Source organism: Desmodus rotundus, chromosome 13 (assembly GCF_022682495.2).
Source record: "Desmodus rotundus isolate HL8 chromosome 13, HLdesRot8A.1, whole genome shotgun sequence".
Classification (NCBI taxonomy): Eukaryota; Metazoa; Chordata; class Mammalia; order Chiroptera; family Phyllostomidae; genus Desmodus; species Desmodus rotundus.
Window position 1 is genome coordinate 93,331,188 of NC_071399.1, and position 19,536 is coordinate 93,350,723.

The following is a 19,536-nucleotide window of genomic DNA, read 5'->3' on the forward strand; positions in this document are numbered from 1 at the left end:
CAAAATACAGGTTACCCACTTAATTTGAATATCAGATAAACAAGAGAGTTTTTTTCTTAACAGCCCTATTAAAATATGATTCCCATACCTTACAACCCACCCATTTAAAAGTTTGGTATGTTACATAATTTTTTAAAAACTGTGATAAAATAATTTTTTTCGATATTTTCACCATTTTGAGTGTACAAAACAGTGGCCTTAATTACGCTCACAATTCTCGGCAGCCATCATTATTTCTAAAACTTTCCCCGCTCCCCCCGCCCCTGGTAACAACTACTAACATTCACTCCTGGGAACGTCCTCAGGGAAAAAAGAAATCTTTATTTATCTGCATCCACATGTACTTGGCTAGCCTTTATTTTGTCTGGCAACCCTATCCAAAGGCAGGTGGAAGGCTTGAGAACAGAAGCAGCTCCCGGAGAGCCCGCCCGGTCCCCGCAGCGTAGAACCCGGAGCCGATCAGGAGCGCACAGGACATTTGTCATCTCCGGGAGATGGAACCGGAGCGCTGGAACCGGGAGCGCTGTACCTGGGAGAAGGAAAGCTCGAGACTAGCCTAAGACACGGGCGGAAAGAGGACGCAGGCACTTTTCTGCAATGCCTCACACTCAATACTGGACAATTTGCTATAAATTCGGTTTTCTCTTAAACGCTTGAACGACTAGTCTGTTCCTAGAGACATTCATCACTTAGCAGATTCGTCAAAATGCGTAGAAAGCAAGAAAAACTAGAGGCGGATTTTGGTTAGGGACTGTGGAAACGAAGGCGTGCCGCGACCCAGCGTCGCCGCGCCCCGGCCTAGTGCGTCTCCTGCAGCGGGAGGAGGGCCTAGGCGTCCCCGCCGAAAATGTGGAGGCGAAGCAGGCGCCTGGCCCGCAAGCTCGGTGTCGCCCCGGCGCAGGCGCAGGCGCGAGCGCGGGAAGATGGCGGCTGGGTTCAAGTGAGTGCTGGAGGCTGGAGGCGCGAATTTGTGCCCTGGCGGGTGGCGGCTTCATTTAAGCCTTAGCTGGGGTTTTCTCACCGGGAGCCCCCTCCCCCCAGGTTCCCCCTGCCGTTCCCCACCCCGCGGAAGTAGGCGGCGGGCGGGAGGGCCTGGAGGCGGTCGTGGTGAACGGAATAGGGCTTCTTCCCGCCGGGAGACGGGAGGCTGGGAGGGCTGGGTGTAGAGTCGAGCGCCCGCCGGGAGCGCTGTGGCTCGGGGTGTAGCGGCCACAGCGGACTCAGTGGTATGTGTTTTAACAGCGTAAGGTCCGAGCCGCGTGCCGTCCTGTTCTCGCTCTCCCGTAATTTATTTCTGAGTGGGCTGTGCCGAGTTCGGAAGGTTTTTACATCAGCCTTTTTTTGTGCCGCTCTGGTGAAGCCTGTAGGTTCTCGTTCTCGGAGCGAAGTTTTTAAGTGGATACGCAGGGATCCAGAGGGAACAAGTTATACCAAAACAGTGCTCTCTTTGTATAAACGCCCGAGTGTGAGAGTGTTGTACATACTCCTTACTTTCTTAACAAGATCTAGCGCGGAGTCTAGTAACCCCTGCAGTCAAAAAGGGACGGTTGGCACGCCTGCCTTCGACGGTCGCTCCGCAAAAGCGTGGTCGTTTACGTCGCAGGCACCGCTGATAGGATCATGGTTTGTTGCCCACAGTCGTGACTGAAACACATGTTGCATTTCAGTCCCAGGGCAGTGGACATAAAGGTGGGACTTTTTTCCATGCTTGTGAGTTAAGAATCCGAGCTTCACAGCGAGGTGGTCTGACGTCCGCCTACGTCCCAGCGGAGTCGCGCCGCGACTTTGGGCTCCACCCTGTGCTCCTGGGAGGAACCGCTCCCCTCCGCTGTCGCTAGATCTGCTTTTGTCGTCAGTTCCCTGTGTCATTGCGCTGCGCGGTGGGGAAGTTTGTGGAAGTCTGCCCTTGCCCGTTTCTGGGTTTCTGTGAAGAGTCTTTAACTCACGCAGGCGTATTTTTAACTCGTTGCAGAACGGTGGAGCCTCTGGAGTATTACAGGAGGTTTTTGGTGAGTAGAGATGTCACGCCTTGTGGTGACAGCATCGCGCTCTTAGAGACAGTTTTCGTGTGTCCAAATACTGAGCGTTACGTTGTGCACCTGAAACCGATGTTAAAATATGTCACACCTTAAAAATTCAAGGAATTTCAATTAATGGGGCTTAACGTGCTTTCCCTGGCTCTCCGTGCAACGTCCACGTGGGTGTAACCTCCCTTCGCGCCTGTTTCTGTAGAAGGAGAACTGCCGTCCGGACGGGAGGGAGCTGGGCGAGTTCAGAGCCACGACCGTCAACGTGGGTGAGGCTGCTCTCCGTCTACGTTAGAGCGTTGACCTTGCTTCTGTTTCGAAAATAGAATCTCTTGCTTTTTAATACTAGTACAGAACTTTTACTTGTAAAATCTTTAAAAACTCACTATTCTCTCCATTGATTTGCTCTTTATTTAAAATTTTAAAGTTACTAGAGTTTTCCCCCCTTCCTTCCAAACCTCCAAGACAGGCATTTCTTACGCCGTGTCCTTATTAAACCTCCTGTTGCAAACGTGGGGTTTTCCATTTTACCTGTACGGCATTCCCGAGTTTTGGCCTCTGAGCCGCGTACACAGCAGTCTGGCCAAGTTCTGCCAGGTGAGGAATTCCAGGGACTGTGTGTGGTGCGGTTCCCTGTGCAGCGCTGGGACTGAGTGCAGAGCAACTGGCTCACAGCCAGGGCCAGCTGGGCAACTCCCAGATACCGCACCACTTTGAGAAGGGTCGCGCTAGTAATAAACTTCCTGAGCACCTGGCTCTGTAGCATGTAAAATCCTAGTAGCAAGCAAAACACTCGCCTTTCCATTTTGCTTAAATACTTGTCTTTGCAGGTTCAATTAGTACCGCGGATGGTTCTGCCTTAGTGAAGCTGGGAAATACGGCGGTAATTTGCGGCGTTAAAGCGGTGGGTTTCGCGTACGTCCTACTGCGATCCGAGTCGCCAGGTCGGCGGCATGCGCTCGCTGGGCTGTGACCCACGCTAGCCGCTCTGGCTGGTCAGGCAGTCAGTCGGGTGCCGGCCCGTAGTACTTTCCACTTCCCCGCAGGGCGTCCCACCCGCGGTCCACGGGCCACAGGCAGCCCAACACAAAATGGTAAATTTACTTAAAACCTTGCGTTTGCTCATCAGTTTTCTTTAGTGTTTGTGTATTTAACACGTGGCCCAAGACAACTCTTCTTCCAGGGGGGCCCAGGGACGCCAAAAGGTCAGACACCCCCACCCAGAGCTTCCATCTTTGGGAATTAGATAATATGACCCAAGTTTACTCAGTTATAACTTGTGAACATTTGTCAAATGTAGTGAAGTCAAGAAATTTTCCAGATTGGCACCACCTTTAATGTTTTTAAGAAGTTCAGTTGTTGGTGACGTCCTTTTACCCAGTGATGGCATTTAGTCTGTGCAGATGTGCAGACAGTTGAGCCTGCTCAAAATTAAACCTTGAGGGAATGACGGCTGCCACACACTGAGCACCCGTCACTTTGCAGGCACCTGATTTCAGGTGCCGCACACAATCGCTTTAACCCTCAGAACAGTCACCTGAGGCGCACGCCTCTGGCGCGGGCTCCGGGAAGCTCTGTGACTGGTGCAGGGACTCGGGGCTCCTGCGGAAAGTGTGGGCCTGCCCGCAGGGCCTGCGCTCTGCCCCCTCCCCCAGCCCATGTGCTCCCAGGCAAAGCCGGGGTGTCCCCTCTCCGCCGGATCAGAGCGCCCGGTGCCCGAGTTTCCTGGTCAGGACTTGGAGCGTTCTCACCTGACCCTCGTCAACATCCCGCTTTGCGGACGGGAAGGTTGGATGGGAAGAGGCTAGGTAACTTACCCAACATCTCAGCCAGAAAGTGAGGGCCCGCCACCTGAACCAGGGGCTTCCAGAGCTTTTGCTCAGCCTGTGTCATTCATTAACCATCAACTCCTAAATCTGGATGTGTCACCTGGGGCTTCCAGGCTCCTGAGTGGGTAGAGCAGACGCCCAGGTCCCCTTTGTAAGAGCCGCCACCCGAGCGTAGTGCTGTGCCGCGCCTCGGCACCTGCAGAGCAAATGCTGGGTGGTGGCCAAGTCCAGAGAGCCCCCAGACCCGGCCCGGGCACCGCAGACACCCGTGGCCACTAGCTCGTGCGGCCTGGCAGAGCCCCGCAGCTGACACCCATTTGCTTGCACAGGAATTTGCCGCACCGCCTCCAGATGCCCCCAACAAAGGATATGTTGGTAAGTTAAATGGTTTTGTAATCTTAATACAAATACTGTAAGTCCTAGTAGTTGAGTTGAAGGAAATTATTCATAATAATCACAAATATACAGGGATGAGAGACATCCCTGAAATTTTCTGTTAGAAGATAGCTTAATAGCAAAATAGAGAATTTGTAAAGTTTTTGGATCCATTTTTTTTAATGCATTCAGATGTCATCAACCAAGAAAACAATCTCCTAGGCAAAGGGCTGTAATGGCAAACTTTCCTATTTCCGGAAGCATTCACCATCGACACCACCGTGCGGCTTTTAGGGTTTTTGACTTGGACTATGTTTTGTACGGTGGGAACCAACGTTTTAAAGTGCGGAACAGTTGGGTCTGAGTAGAGGGCTGCCTCCTGCTGCAGGCTGAGGTGCTTTCAAAGAGCCTAGAAAACCTGCGGAGGATTGCAGGCTCAAGTGAATGCTTGTTTTGGCTTTATCTGCGTGGTAACAAGTCGGTGTGCAGACTGTGTTTTATCCACACACGGGTCTTACAGAGGCCAAACAGGACTTCACGGACGCCTTGCCGTCCTTTCCGCTCGGAGCCGCCCGTCCAGGGCCAGGCGCCGCGCGAGGCCGAAGGGCCCTGGGCGTGTCTTTCCTAGCGGCAGAGTGTGTCTTTCAGTTCCCAACGTGGACCTGCCCCCTCTGTGCTCGTCTCGGTTTCGGTCAGGACCCCCCGGGGAAGAGGCCCAGGTGGCCAGCCAGTTTGTCGCAGACGTCGTTGAAAAGTAAGGTCGCAGGAATAAAACACGACTGTTGTTCACATCTGGGTGGTTTTGACCTTCCACTTACTGTGTTGTTGTCACATCAAGTTCACAGATGATTCGGAAGGAGGACTTGTGCATCTCTCCGGGAAAGGTAGGAGGAGCCAGGGAGCAGTGGGCTGTTAAGAACTCCGAAGAGTGCTGTGGGGAGGAGATGGGGAGGTAGTGACCCGCGCAGTCGCTCTCAGCGAGGCATCTCACAATAGGGCCACCAGTGTCACTCTGCCAGCTGGGCAATGTGCAAGACACAGCAGTTGTGACTGACATACGGCCGAACCTGGAGCTGCTTTAAGCCAAGGCCGTCTCCCCCTTGACTCCTACAGCGGGTGCTTTTTATTCTTTATAGCACGACTGGTGTCTGACCAGCTAATGTGTCTAAGGTGAATCCGTACTGTGAACCCCAAGTCCATGTGAACACTGAGACCTCAGTTGCCCAGACCCTGTTTGCTTTTCCTGTTTGGCCACATACTTCCTAGCGTTGTAAAACCCCAACGTGTCACGTGTTAAGGGTGCCTTGGGAAAGTACGTTGTGATTGTCACTTGGGACTTGCAGAAGCATTTTCCTCACCTGTGAGCTTAGCGACAGGGATGCAGATGCTCCTCACTGGTGGGCGTGGTGGGCAGAGGCTGGCCACCGCTGCTCGTGGCCTGACTGCATGAAGGCGCGGGGTTGTGCGGGTCTCTCGGCCTGGGCCCTGAAGGTGGTCTTGCCTGTCCCACCGCCCAACCTGCTGTCAACTGTTCCAGCTTGCATGGGTTCTCTACTGCGACCTCATTTGCCTTGACTACGACGGAAACGTTTTGGATGCCTGTACATTTGCGTTGTTAGCGGCTTTAAAAAATGGTAAGCACCCGTACCAAAGGCAGTGTTCCTACCTCTGTCTGGTTAAGCTTGCTCAAACGCTTTAGGTTTTTGTTATGATTTAGCTTATCATTCATCTTAGTGTTTCCAAATTAGTAACATGGTTTATACATACATTATATTTAAAGAGTACTTCTGGACAAGCTACACAGAGAGGAATTAAGAAAGCAGTATTTGTTACTTACACTAGAGTGAAGAATTTGCCTTTTTTTAGTGCAGCTGCCGGAAGTCACCATAAATGAAGAAACGGCTTTAGCAGAAGTTAATTTAAAGAAGAGGAGTCACCTGAACATTAGAACGTACCCAGTTGCTACTTCCTTTGCGGTGTTTGACGAGTAAGTTGAAGGTGTAAAGAGCCGCGTGTTCAGTACTCTTCCAAAACAGAACGTCCCACGGGTCGGTAATCTCACCCCACGCTTCTCACCTAGCACCCTGCTCATAGTCGACCCCACCGGAGAGGAGGAGCGCCTGGCAGCCGGAGCCCTGACGGTGGTCATGGACGAGGCGGGCAGGCTCTGCTGCCTTCACAAACCAGGCATGGCCCTTCAGTTTCAGCCCCAACCGTGGAGATCGAGCCTCAGTGGGAACGTTAGGTTGGCGGGAGGAGGGTGCCGGGGGGTGGAAGTGGAATGTGGGGCATCTGTTACCTAATGCAGCAAGTGTAGGACAACAGTTCACTACCCGGAATCCCTCCCGTTTCTACGTGGTGGCGTGCGTCCGAATCACGTGGAGGTCTGGTGGGAAAGCTAACTTGCGAACCTCGAGACTGGGTCCCTGGCTCCCACTGCCGCAGCTCTCAGTCTGCGACTGCACGTGACACAGGCCCTGAACTTTGCAGGAGGCAGTGGGCTGACCGGAGCCAAACTCCAGGACTGCATGAGCCGGGCGGTCACCAGACACAAAGAAGTGAAAAACCTGATGGACGAAGTCATTAAGAGTATGAAGCCCAAATAAACAACCACGATTCCAAAACAGATTTGTAAAAACTGTATTTGTTACACTGTGCACAAGCCTTTTATACTCAATAAATATCCAACTGCATTCTTAAGACATTCTCAGTATCTCTTAGGCCACTTCCACATTACGTACAGTGACACCCCGTGAAAAAGCAATGACTTAAGCAAACCAACTCTAATGGTTAAAGCGTTTCCCTGTTTTTATTTAAAAATTATAGGGCTCTGCTTCTGTACAGAGTCTGTACACCTAGCAATGCAAAATACTGGCATGTTTTTAAAAACAAACATGGAGTAGAAACTTAGAATCCTTTTGACTCATTGCTCTTACATTTAAAAAAAAAAAATAATGCAAGACTCAGAATTTTGGAGTGGTTGGCGTGCCTCTCTTCACTTTACTTTTTGACTGGCTGCCTGTGTGCCGGTGACGACGTAGCTGGGCTGTTTGTGCCGCCGCTGCTGCCACAGCCATTTGATGCTGCAAGAATCGCAACTGCTGCAAAGGGAGGGAAACGTGGTGTTACGTGTGGCAGGAGGAAAGGGGCCTTCCCTGCGAGCGGTGGAGAGCACAAACCGAGGGAGGAGGCACCGAGGTACCAAAAGGGGCCGGACCGCATTCACACAGCACTGGGGCCGCCGAGTCTGTCTCCCTCTGCCCTGCCAGTCTACACTGTGTAACTCAGCAACTTCAGTCACCACACGCTCCTGTGAGAGTCCTACCCACACAGCGCCACCCTGCACGTGGGGCGGTCCACTCGCTTGCTGACTGCCTGCCCAGGGTGGCAGAGCCGCACCTTTCTGAACAGGCAGGACGTCTGCTAGCGACACTGGCACACCTGCCTCACTCCGCGGTACAGGCTAGCCTCTGGCACCTGTCTGCTTCGAAATCCACCGCAACTACGGAAGTGGGTGTTAGTGAGCCACGGGCACAGACTGAAAGATCTTCAATCAGCAAAGGAATGGCTTCAACATACAAAATACACTCAGTGCTCCAACTGACTGGCTGAAACAAAGTAAAACTTGCTAAGCTATTTACCTATTACTACACAGTCTTACAAGGCAGGGAGACAAAACTAAGGCATCCTGAGGTACTTTGGGAGCCAGAATCGTTAAGTGCAATCAGAGTGAAGTTGCTGGATTACTTGGATCTGCTGCCGCTGCTGCTGCTGCAAGGCAGGGGAGAGCTGGAGTCTCTGCTGAGGGAGGCCTTGCTCAGGTCTGTTCTCGGCAGAGCCAAGCTGAGACAGCGCTACAGAGAGGAGAGGGAGAGCAGGCCCGTCAGGGTGCGGAGGCCCCGGGGTTAGGGAAGGACAACACAGAAAATGAAACGCAGAAAAGTTATCAGTGGGATTAATCTCAAGTATCAAATCTCAGACACTTCAGCGTTTAGTCTCCTGTTAGTCGAGGGCGCCACCGACAGCTTCCCACGGGAAAGGGAAGGGCCTGCACCAGCGCCCGAGCCCCCCGGGTCCCTTTCTTCTTGAACCTCCACGAAATCTGAGGACAGCGCTGTCGTGTCAAGAGAGGCTTTCTTGCAAAATGTGCAACAGCACATCTTAAAACAGAACCGATGGAAGAGGAAAAGGGCAGGAGGAAGCCACGCTACACGACCAGGCAAGTGCTCCTGAACGGAGGTTGCGAGGAGTGCTGCACTCCGCGAATAGCGAGAGAGACAGCGCCCGAGGCTGCGTTTCCTTCCCCAGCGGCCGGGGACGGAGCCCCACCCTCCCACTGCCCAGAAGAGGGAAGTCCAGGCCCAGGGTGCTTGACCCACCAGAAGCCTTTCGTGGAGGGTCTGGGGCAGGCACCATTCTTAGGGTTTTCAGCCTGGAGTCCTTTCTACTACACTGCATTTTGGAGAAGGTGCACCTTCTGTTATAAAGGTTTGTAATAATAAATTCCACAAGAAGACTCCCCAGCTCTAAATGTGCCCAAAGACCTTGTCGTTCTAAATTTGTACAGGAGGCTTAACGGCACCACAGTAAGCCCAGGGAGGAGTCAAAATGTTCACACCACCCCTTGGTCAATCCTCAAACTCTAATTACTGTCTTCAGCTGATAAGATAATCTTCATTAAAGGTACTCCTCAGTCTGCCATTTACTGCTGGAACTGGCAAGCAGTTTCCTATACCCTCATTTTCCCAAATGGAAGGAGCGGCAAGCCATGTTGCTGACACTGAACGCTAACTCATACAAGTACAGGCAGCCAGAGTGAGAAAAGGTGAGGCAGCCTCCAAACACAGTCCCAGTCACCTAGAGAAACTGAAGCGCTAACCACTGTGGTAGCTCCCTAAGGAGCTGGGTGACTGGGTGACATTTTGCCAACCAACTGTAACGTAAGCAAAATATAACTGCTGTTTATATATGCAGGTCAAAGCACTTTCAACTGTCAATGAAAAAGATTCTCAGGGCTATCAGTAAACCAATTTAACAGTTCATGCATTACACTTAATATACTTTTCCTAGTTAATGCTGCCGAGAGAAGGAAAACTAATTAAAAAGGTGAGGTCCCACCTTGATTCAAAACTCAGTAAACCCAACCCAGGATGTGGCGCGGATACCAACCAGCTGCCTGCGGCTGCAGGAGGCCTCCCGCTCCAGCGAGACCGAGGACAGCGGCGTGCGGGGCAGGCAAGGCCTGCTCCTGGCCGTTGGCGCCTTGTTCAGAGCCCTGAGTAAAAAAACCACACGTGACTTGTAAAGAAAGAAAGCAATCTTTGTGTTGGTAAAAAGAAAAGAGTAATTTTCCCTATTAGGCTAGGTCTCATAAAAAAGAGTAGCATAACGAAAAGACTCCCAAGGCACTTAGAATCGGCAGGAACAAGTTTACAGCTTTGTGAAAGGGGGTAAATAAGCCCAGTTTTTCAGCATTGATTCTGTATTGGTTTATTGTTTGATGCTCTATTAATAATTCCTAAAGCTTCCCTAGAGAGTTTCCTCAAAACTATTTTTTCAAGTTTAAAACAGTCTCAGCAACATTGTATTGGAATTTCCAGATGCACAAGAAGTCAGGAAAGGAGGCAGAAGGCCCACAGGCCGTCAAGGGAGGTCTGGCGGCGGGGCTGGCTTGCGGTTTTGGGTGTTGACTGGGAGCTGGGAGACTGGGTGCGTGGCCCAGGGGAAGGGCAGCAGAGATTCAGGAAGGCCAGTGGCTCTTCCTTCTACTTTAAACGTACTGTCATTCTTATTCCACCCCATTCTGGAAGACTTTGACATTATAGAAGAGTTTGTATACCTTCCCTCCCTGCCAAGCTCCGTGAGAACAGGAACACCTCGATTCTAAGAGACAAAATACTGTGAACAGCAGCGTGAGGACTGGGTAGGAAATACGAGCCCCAGGGCAGAAAGGGCTGGGCTGGGCTGGGAGCCAATCATCTCGTCTGCAACTGTCTGTACCACACAAGGCAGAAGTGGCGACACATCTTCAGTACAGTGTTGTGAGAATCAGAGTAACAGCTACTCTTGTTAATAAAGAAACAGTGCAGGAAATCAGTGCACGCAAAAACACTGAGAACAGGCCCCTGAGAAATGCCCCACACAGATGGGACACCGCCATGGTGGGCTCGGGCACTCGGCTGGGAAGGCACAGACCTGCTCCCCCGGCTGCTGCGGGCTGGACGCTGCGGGTGGCTGAGGTGGCGGGGCAGGAAACGGAGGCAGCAGCTGGTGCTGCTGCTGCTGCTGCTGCAGAGTGTTGAAGATCAGAGGACCACCGGGAAGCTGTTCAGAATTGAAACATTAATTAATAACCAATTTCACATTATTTAAATTTCCGCATTCCACAGGTATTTTTGTAATATTCACTAGGCATTCTTCTAGCAGGGGTGTCCAACCTTTGAGCACCTCTGGGCCACACTGGAAGAACTGTCTTAGGCTACACATTAAATACGTTGCAGCACATGATCACAAAAATATCTCGTGATGTTGTAAGTGCGTTTATGATTTTGCGTTGGGCCGCATTCATAGCCACCCTGGGCTGCAGGCAGGACACCCCTGTGGGACTGAAGAAGCAGGTAAACTAAAAGAAAACTAAGTAAGATCTCTGCCCTTAAAAAAAAAGAGCCCTTAAAAAACAACTTTTGTAAGTGTCATTGCTGAGGGTTCTCAAATACAGTAACACTCTCAAGCATAAACCATTCTGCTTCAAGTCACAGACGGGTGCAAACGCCTCACTGCCTCAGCTCTTACACCGAGACACACAGGGTAGTGAGCGCGCTGGGCAGTGAAAACCGGAAGCCGGTGAGAGTCAGAGGTGCGCATCACGGTTGTGGAAGCTCGTCTCCCCGACAGCCTCCCGGGCGGGCGCTCAGAAGGCAGTGAGGACTGCGAAGGGCGCACATTCCACGCCCACGTTTAGTGTGGGGACCTGACTTCCTCCGTCATTCAGAGTCTAATTCAAACTGACAAACAGGCTTTTAAAGAGGCAGAGAAACCCAAGTTAAAAATGAAAACTGGGCATTCCAAATGATCAGGAAACATGCTTTTTCTAGTTTATTCGATATGGGTTTAAGTTATAAGCACTTTGAGTCCTTAACAGAACGTTCAAGTAAGCACCAAACCCAGAATTCTTTGGTCTGCCGAGTTTTAAAAAGGTGTCCTTCAGCCAGAATTTGGACATAGCATAGATCAAACATTCCTTACTCCATCCGCGAGATAATAAATGTAGCAAAGTACAATTACTTTATGAACTGGCTTTGTCCTCACCCCTTCGCAGCAGCTCCGGGAAGGGGGCCCTGTTCCTCGTGTCCCTGAGACCCACCCCGCTGAGAAACCCCGCTGCGGCCGTGCGAGCCCAGGTGCTCCGCGGCTCGTCAGCACTCCAAGTCACCCGCTCGGCAACTAGGCTGCAAATGCTGGCATGCACCTCGGGTAGATGCGTTTTAGGCTTTGGCTTTAAACACACTTCCAGATTCCCCCTGACTACCAAGCTGGGTTGCTGTTATTCTGCAAAGATGCACAGCTGTCAGTTTGTGTCCAGACCCTTCTCTCCAAGTGCCCTGCAGATAATCCCACCCATTTTCCAACCCTGGAGTCCGCCCTTCACGGGCCCGGAGGAGACACCCCAAATGCTGTGAGCCCCCATGGAACGTGCACTCGTCCACCACCTCCGACCTGTCCGCGCACTGCCCATGCGGGCCCAGCTACCGCCACAGGAGAAGCTGCGTCATCAGCCTGCAGCTCACAGACACCGGCTCAATGACGCTCAGGTGCCCAGGAAAGAACACACAGCTGTGCTCTCAGTCTGTTCGAGCACAGAACCTGTGGTGAACACGCAGCACTACACGCACGCACACGTAAGACGTGTGCTGCGAGGAGAGGAGCCCTTCCCCACACACAGGCACCACTGCTATCACCGGCCCGTTCCCGGGGCGGCGGGCGGGCCTCTGCGCGGTAACACCCGCTCTCGCCTCCGGCCACCGAAGGCAGAAGGGACAACCAGCCCTCAGAAGAGGCTGGGCCACCTCGGGATTTCAGGGCCCATTTGTATAGGTGTGCACCGTGAGAACAACAACAAGAGTACAAAAACTTTACCGAGAAGCAGGGTTGCTGGTTTACCTGGAGCAGATTCAAGGGCCTGAGACTTGAAGTGTTTTTTAAACCAAACGGAACACCTGTTAAACATAACTCATGGTTATAACATAGAATTAAAACTTCATCACACGTGAAAATATTTTATTGTTTAGCACATAAAACATAGCATTTTCAGTACTTTCTGCATAGACGTGCTTTATTTTCTATAGTTTTAAGTTGCCTTAAAGACAGAACTACTTCACTGCTCTCCAGCGGTACCGAGGTCAACGACCAGGGTGGCCTGCACTTCCAAATGGAGGCTGCTTCCCCACCACTGTGACTGTCGCTGGGCAAGAGGCCCAGGCACATGCAGAGACCGCGGGCGCCGACAGCGGTGCCGCCCTTTTGGGGCTGCCGCTGCCCAGTGCTGGGCAGCAGAGGACACGCACTACACCCGTGTCTCAGAAGCAGCGAGGTGCAAATGCTAACGCTAACTATGCCGAGGCACGCCAGAGGACGGGGGCAGGCCCATGTGACGGTCAGGAGACAAAGCTGCAACTACAACCACAACACACACCTGGACCCACTGCTGTGTGTCCTTCCTTTTCATTTTTTTTAATTTAAAGGCCAACTTTAACGACGTACACACAGTCTTAGCTTAGACTGTAGACCCCAGTCTCTCAGTACACTAACAACACACACCAATGGCAACGCTAATTAACTATGTAACTAGCCCTCTAAGCAAGTCATTGTATTTTTTAAAAAACAAGAGGCAAGAAAATCACAGATATGAAAACCTTGAATAAAAAACTCAAGAAGCAGCATGAGATTAAAAATAGGACAACACTAACTTTCCTTTCGGGACCCCCTATGGCAAGAATGACCTGACCCTGTTCAAGGTCAACACCACCTGTACAGGCCTGCAGCTCTACAGAGGGGGCTGTCTGCCCTCCCACCTCACAGCAGCGGGACCTGAAGCCTCCAGGGAGCAGCGGCCTCCCCCAGGCCCCACCCACGAGGCCTCTGGAGCCACAGGCACAGGAGCCACTGCTCCGGGGCCCTCGCCTCTCCTCCCTGAGATGGCAAGTGAAGACGTGACAGCAGCCACCACAGCAGAGGCCGTCTGGTGGGAGCGCCCTGTCTTTAGCCATAAATACACAGGTCGTGTAACAGGGGGGCACCTTACTGGTCACGTCCAGTAATAAGGTTGTGTTTGGTTAATTCTTAGTACCAGAAATCCTTACTTACAGGTAGAGGTACCTGATTTTTTAAAAAGTTACTTTAAAAAAAAAAAACGAAGAAAAATGGGTTAATTAGTGTTGTTATTACTTTACTGATTTTGAGAGCGAGGAAGTGGGAGAATCGGAGAGAAACAGGGGCCTGCGCTCCATTCACTGGCGTGTCCCTGGATGCTGCATGTACCCTGACTGGGGAGAGGACGCGCAGCCCCGGTGCACGGGGCGACGCGCTGGCCGAGGGGGCTACCTGGCCAGGGCATAGTTCTTTTTCTGTGAATCAATCAAAGTCATAGCTGTTATTCTGACAGACAGGCAAAACACACATTTTCCTGGTGTGCTGCGGAACTGTAGTTCGCGTGTGCCGTGACATGGGAGTGGTTGAAACCGATGTCTGGAGTCATAAAGTCCCCGCCCAACTTTCCTGCTGCACCACGTTTGTTTTTCTTACTGCATCTCCTCTCAGCAGCGGGACGGTGGGCTGTGCCGGTACACGTTCTCCCGAAGAGCACGAAACGCAGCGCGGCTGTGTGGTCCCCAGTATGTGCAGCAACAGCCACCCCCACGAAGCCGCTGGTGACGGCGACAGCGGCTGTCTCCGAACAGAGGCCCGAGGCACAGCGTGGGCACTGCGCCGGTCTGCACTCACTGAAGGCTCACCACTGTGAAGTGAGGCACCGCTACCCCCATTTTACTAACGAGACGAGTGCGGCACAAAGGCGACCCCACGGCGAGCCCCAGGGACCGGGCCGGGCCAGGCCATGCCGCTTTTCGCACAGGACACTATGTTTTCAAAACACCCTGCATGCCGTGGAGTACGGCTGCGCTGGCCACAGGGAGACCAGCCACCGCCTTCATCATCGTGTCTCGGATGCAGAGACGGATCTGCGGAGACGTATGAGCTCACCAAGTTTCTTCCCAGGAGCTGACTGCTAGATGGTTTTTAATTCAAGTATCAGACTTTAAAACACTTTCAACATAAAAAGCCTTTCATTTTTTTAAAAACGCCTGTTTGGCGTGCTACTGCACGAAGGAAGTCAGAAGTCTCAAATAACCAGAGCACCGAAGCGCCACTCCCACGCCCGCATGCACCTCACGCCTGTGTTCTGACCTGTGTGTGGAGCGGCCTGCGCTGCCCCGGGCAGCGCGCTGGGCAGCAGACCTCCCGAGGGCAGCAGGCCGCTCAGGCCGATTCCAGCAGGGGCCACGGCACCAGCGTTTCCACCCAGCACGGGGCTCGAGCCGCTCCTCAGAGCTGGGACTCCGCTGCGGGGACAGGACACAGCATCACACCTGCACTGCAGCTGGGGCCCCAGGTGCATGGCACTCTGAGCTCAAAGAACAGGCTGACCACTGACCCAGCATGATAGGGTAGCTCTGTCTTCACTACCTGTTTCCACTCTGTTTCACGTTTATGCTGGAAGTGACAGCCAGCTTGGCTATCACGAATGAAGTTCTGTGTCTTTATCAAGGCTAAAACAGAACCTGAACGGGGGAAGCACTGATCTAGGGACTAGACGACGGAACCGGAGGGGCACAGAGAACCCCGAGCCTGTCGGCAAGTGGCAGTGCCGTCCTAGTGCACGCAGCAAGCGCGGCACCCAAGTTCAAGCGGGCGTGGTTGAGAGGCCAGGACACTGAGGTGTCCTTCCCGTGCCAGGCATGTGCAGTTCATTCTCATGGCACAGGCTAAGAACGCACCAGGCTGGCGAGAGCGTCACCGAGCACTTACCACACAGAGCCCACCACGTTGATGAAGCTAAGTCCAGCAGAGGTGGCCATGGCTGGGGGGGCGCTGGTCCCTGGGGCGACGGGTGTCACCATGGTGGAGAGAGGAACGGTCGTTACAGGCATTGCCTGGCTCGGAGGCCTTTGCTGCTGAGCAAACCGAGCTAACAAAGTGGGCTGAGGGGTGGAGCCTGAGTCTTGGGGAGGAGGGGCGGCTGAAGGGGCACTAGGAGCTGAGCTCCGAGCCTCAGGAGGGTGTGGGGCCGATGGAGGGGTTGGTGTAGGAGTAGATGGCTTAGGAGTTCCAGATCCTGCTCATTGAGAAAGATAAAAATTGCTAGTTTGTTATAAATGGCCAGTCCTTCTCAAAATAAGGTTAATGGAATCTTACTTAGCACTGACAATTTGTTCCAGTTTTTTTAAAAAGCAGTTAACTGCTAGGGTTAATTTCTACCCCTGATACATGTGTTGCTACACCCAATTACAATTAAGGATGCAGTACATCACACCTAGAAGTCCCATCAGAGAGGCCAGTAGAGTAACAGTAAAAACACGCAATTGCAGTCCACCACAACACCCACGTGAAAGCTCTTTTCCTATGTGCCACCTTTGGCCTAAAAAGTTTAAAAGGAATTCAAATTAATTGTTATTTACGACTTCACTATTTTAAGACTTCACTTAAAAGTATTGCTTATTTTAACAGTCTGAGATAAAATCTGAACATATTTAATAAGTTATGTGTGGTTAACAATCATATTTGACACCTAAATATACTATTTAATTCCTAACACATCAAGGTCATCCTGACAAATTTACAAAACACAGTAATAAAGCAAATATTTGATAGATGATACTGCATCTTTAACAGTAACTGTGTACTTCTGTTTAAATGTAGAATGTATAGAAAATCTGTTGTGAATGAAGTATGCACAGTTTATCAACTTTTTAAAAAAAAAACAAAAACAAAAAACAAAAACCAAAAGAGTAAAACCAAAAGCTCTTGAGGTGTTTTCTTTTTTAGCTTTCATGTCCTGCAGAAAGAAAGGAAAGAGACGTGAATGTCCAGAAGCTGTCACTCGACCCTCGCTCAAAGTAACAACTGCGTGCAGTAGACAACACAATCCATACCCACAACATGAGAAGTGTGAATAAGACTTCCAGGAAATGTGTAAGTTTTTCTTTGTGCAAAACAAGAAGGCAGAAAAATGACACCTTTTGAGCTATCGAGACGGAGCGGTTTTTCTCTACTGCGAAGACGGCCCTATCACCGTGCAGCGCACTGAACTTTTAGCACACTGCACTTACCTGCAAAAAATCTAAAAAACTGGACTGCTTTTTTGCAAATTAGCACCAAAACATCTCAGATATTTAGTAATTTGAAGAAATTCTCCCAAACTAATGCTACAATTCTTGTGTAACTCTTTAATGTTAAAAAAAAGTATTCAGTACTAAAAACCACATTTTCTATCGCCAGAACGCTTTATGATCACCAACACATTTAGTAACCGACAGTAATTTGTAAGAGTGTAGGAGTGTTTCTGAAGAACTGGCTTTCAGTTTATTGCATCCCCACCTCAGCGACAGCTGGCTCCTTACACACACACACAGATAGGACTGTAACAAGAACACTTGTGGCACTTTTTTCGTACCAGCTACACAGCTTATGTAAAATGTACAATAATCCTGGTGTGCGCTGAAATAAAGAGTATTTTGGAATCTTCTCGCCATCTCTAACTACCAGGTTTTTAAAGGAGTGTGAGCTGTAAGTCTGTAGGAGGGGCACACAGTGCACACATAAATACGAAGAACAGATACAGTTACACTCAACACAGAATGAATACAGAGAACCAACGAGAGATCTGCCTGAAGCATCTCAGAACTTAATGCATTTTGGGTACACAGTACTTCCAGCTTTCACTATTTCACTGGCCAAGAAAACTGGCCAAGAAACACCTGACGCTAAGGCCTACGAAGAGTTCAGGTACGAATCTGAACCAACCAGAACTCACTTTGTGAGGAGCCGGCGGGAGACAGGGCGGCTGGAGAAAGCAGGCTGACTTGACCAGGGTCCACGGATGACTTCCGAGAAAGACTCGGTGGCTTGGAAGCAGGAGGAGGAGTTGGAGACTTAAGAAAGCTGCTGGCCTGCTGTGGTGTGAAATAGTTACCTAGAAGAATATGAAATTATTCCCTATGACTCAAAGGCCTGTGCAAGTCCAAAGATGGGTCGGGTTTTAAAGACGAGTAATGACCACAGGATGGCTGTTGCCAGGGAGCACAGGACAGGAGGGCGCGCGGTACCTGCAGAAGCACTTCCCGAGCCCGAGGGAAGTTTGATGGGTGGTGGCCGGTGCTTCACTCCTTTCCCCAGCACCGAAGACTGAACAGACGCGGTCTCAGGCTGCTGAGGGCAGGAAGCGCACTGTCAGAATCACTGTCTCGTCAGTTAGCACCGAGGTAACTCCCGGGGGAAACAACTGAATCTCCGAGGAGTCCTCGAAGTGCTACAGATAGAGGAGCCTAATTTCACATAAGGAGGTCCCTAAATAACCCAGAGTCCGTAAACAGTGAAGGAGAACTTCTGGGTTGTAGGGTGGGGAGAGGGAGCTTGACAGAGAGGGGCAGAGGAGGAGGAGGCAGAGGGAGCTTCATCCTTAAACTTTACCCAGGAAAGCAGCAACTGTAGGAGTCCTGTGACTCCTTGACACAGGCATTCATTATACTTTTTATTCTACCTTTGTGTATATTTGAAAATTTCCTTTATAAAAAGTTAAGTAAGAAAATAAAGTTAAAAGCACCCCTCAAAATAGTCCTTAACAACTATTAGGCACCAAAACTAACAGTACAGCCCTGGCCGGGCAGCTCAGTTGACTGGACCGTCATCCCGAGCACCAAAAGGGTGCAGGTCCAATTCCCAGTTGGGGTGGGTATGGGAGGCAACCAATTGATGTTTCTCTCTCCACGCCCCTCCCCCCAAATCAACAAACATATCCTCAGATGATTAAAAAAATAGAGCACAAAAAACACTGGGCACAAAACGGGAAGCAAACCCACTTCCATCTCTTTCCCTGGAGAAGGCCGGCTCAGGCTGGCTGAGCCGCTGGAGCTGTGCGACATCTTGACCGGACGCTTGGCTTCGCTCTGGACCAGCTCCTGGTACTGAGTGACCACCCTGCAATGGCAGAGCACAGGTGAGAGTCAGCTAACCCTTTTGTACATGAAATATACAGAAAATGAGATAACAACTGTCAAATTAAAACATCCATAAAATTAACACAAAAAATAAAGACTGACAATCTTCTGTCTTGTTAAAGGCACACCCCTCCAGTCTCTTCAACGGCAAGCCAAGGCTTAAACATCACCAATCTTAAGCTGTACCGTCTGTGTCTTACTCCGAACACAGAAATTACACGGTTATTTAACCAATAAACAGCCAAAATAATTACCACTAACTTGCACTTCACATTCTGAATATAAAGTGCTACCCAAAGGCCCTCTCCCTGACCTACCACAGATATGCTAGGTTTTTTTTTTTACTTAAAATAAAGCTGTATTATAAACAGCATTCTTTCAATTGTTACTTTCTTAAATCTGTTTTTAAAAATACTAGTTCTTCATACAGCCTCACTAAAAGCAAACTTTCAGTGTACTGAAGTACTCTCTTGTCCCTAAAGGGTAATTTTTCACATCCGCCCAGATCAAAAATACAGATGTTAGTAAAATACCTCTCAGCATCGGTCTTTGATCCAATAACGAACCTAAAACATTAAAAAAAAAAAAAAAGAAGTATTAGTAAGAGTTCTCTTAGAAAGAGAAAGGCCTAGGATTACTTTAGAAAGCTTCCATATTTTAATGACAATAATTTTATGAATTAAAATCTACCAATATAAAAAGAATTAAGAATACATTTATAGCTTGTGAAGCAATGACAAAGTTTTACATGCAATAAAATAATTTTGTGAGTAATTTAGCTGATATAATTTAAGGAAGGTTTATTTTGGCACAAAACTTAAGTATCAAAACAGAACCTGGGCTGACAGGTGTGCCCAGTGCCTCCAACCCGCCCAATGACAGGGTCTGCCCGGCCTCCTGCCCCTCTGTGACCTCTGACCCTGCAAGTCAGGAGCCCACAGGGCAGGACCAGATCCCATCTCAGACAGGGAGGAAGCTTCCTGCCAATTCAGAGGCGGTGTCTTTACAAAGTCTTTAAAGAGAGTGACATTTATG

At 50.4% G+C, this 19,536-nt stretch overlaps 2 protein-coding genes across 15 annotated transcripts in view; one reads left to right on the forward strand and one right to left on the reverse strand.

The window, feature by feature from the left end:
- Positions 1–764: 764 nt before the first annotated feature.
- On the forward strand, positions 765–6,931 carry EXOSC8 (exosome component 8). Its single transcript, XM_045200962.3, has 11 exons — positions 765–940; positions 1,973–2,009; positions 2,233–2,296; positions 2,858–2,931; positions 4,186–4,231; positions 4,880–4,985; positions 5,070–5,115; positions 5,769–5,865; positions 6,098–6,218; positions 6,312–6,418; positions 6,722–6,931. Exons 1-11 carry the CDS (start codon positions 924–926, stop codon positions 6,835–6,837), a joined length of 831 nt encoding a protein of 276 aa, XP_045056897.2. The 5' UTR covers positions 765–923; the 3' UTR covers positions 6,838–6,931.
- SUPT20H (SPT20 homolog, SAGA complex component) overlaps positions 6,856–19,536 on the reverse strand; it is a 30,586-nt gene continuing 17,905 nt past the window's right edge. For 8 of the 14 annotated variants that reach the window (XM_053916380.1, XM_053916382.1, XM_053916384.1 and 5 more), the window contains 11 exons: positions 19,035–19,067; positions 18,364–18,481; positions 17,611–17,713; positions 17,319–17,477; positions 15,314–15,620; positions 14,693–14,847; positions 12,392–12,447; positions 10,427–10,555; positions 9,401–9,506; positions 7,979–8,085; positions 6,856–7,332 (listed from right to left, as the gene is read on the reverse strand). In XM_053916380.1, the coding sequence (XP_053772355.1) occupies positions 7,195–7,332; positions 7,979–8,085; positions 9,401–9,506; positions 10,427–10,555; positions 12,392–12,447; positions 14,693–14,847; positions 15,314–15,620; positions 17,319–17,477; positions 17,611–17,713; positions 18,364–18,481; positions 19,035–19,067 (1,411 nt within the window). In that variant the 3' untranslated portion in view covers positions 6,856–7,194. Of the gene's footprint in view, positions 7,333–7,630; positions 7,734–7,978; positions 8,086–9,400; positions 9,507–10,070; positions 10,226–10,426; positions 10,556–12,391; positions 12,448–14,692; positions 14,848–15,313; positions 15,621–17,318; positions 17,478–17,610; positions 17,714–18,363; positions 18,482–19,034; positions 19,068–19,536 lie in introns of those variants that run through there. The other 6 variants (XR_011650727.1, XM_053916374.2, XM_053916376.2 and 3 more) reach the window with 6 other exon arrangements.

Coding starts and splice junctions, on each gene's coding strand:
- EXOSC8 (XM_045200962.3), top strand. Junction 5,866..6,097: donor GTTAGCGGCTTTAAAAAATG/GTAAGCACCCGT, acceptor GCCTTTTTTTAG/TGCAGCTGCCGGAAGTCACC. Junction 6,219..6,311: donor TCCTTTGCGGTGTTTGACGA/GTAAGTTGAAGG, acceptor CTTCTCACCTAG/CACCCTGCTCATAGTCGACC.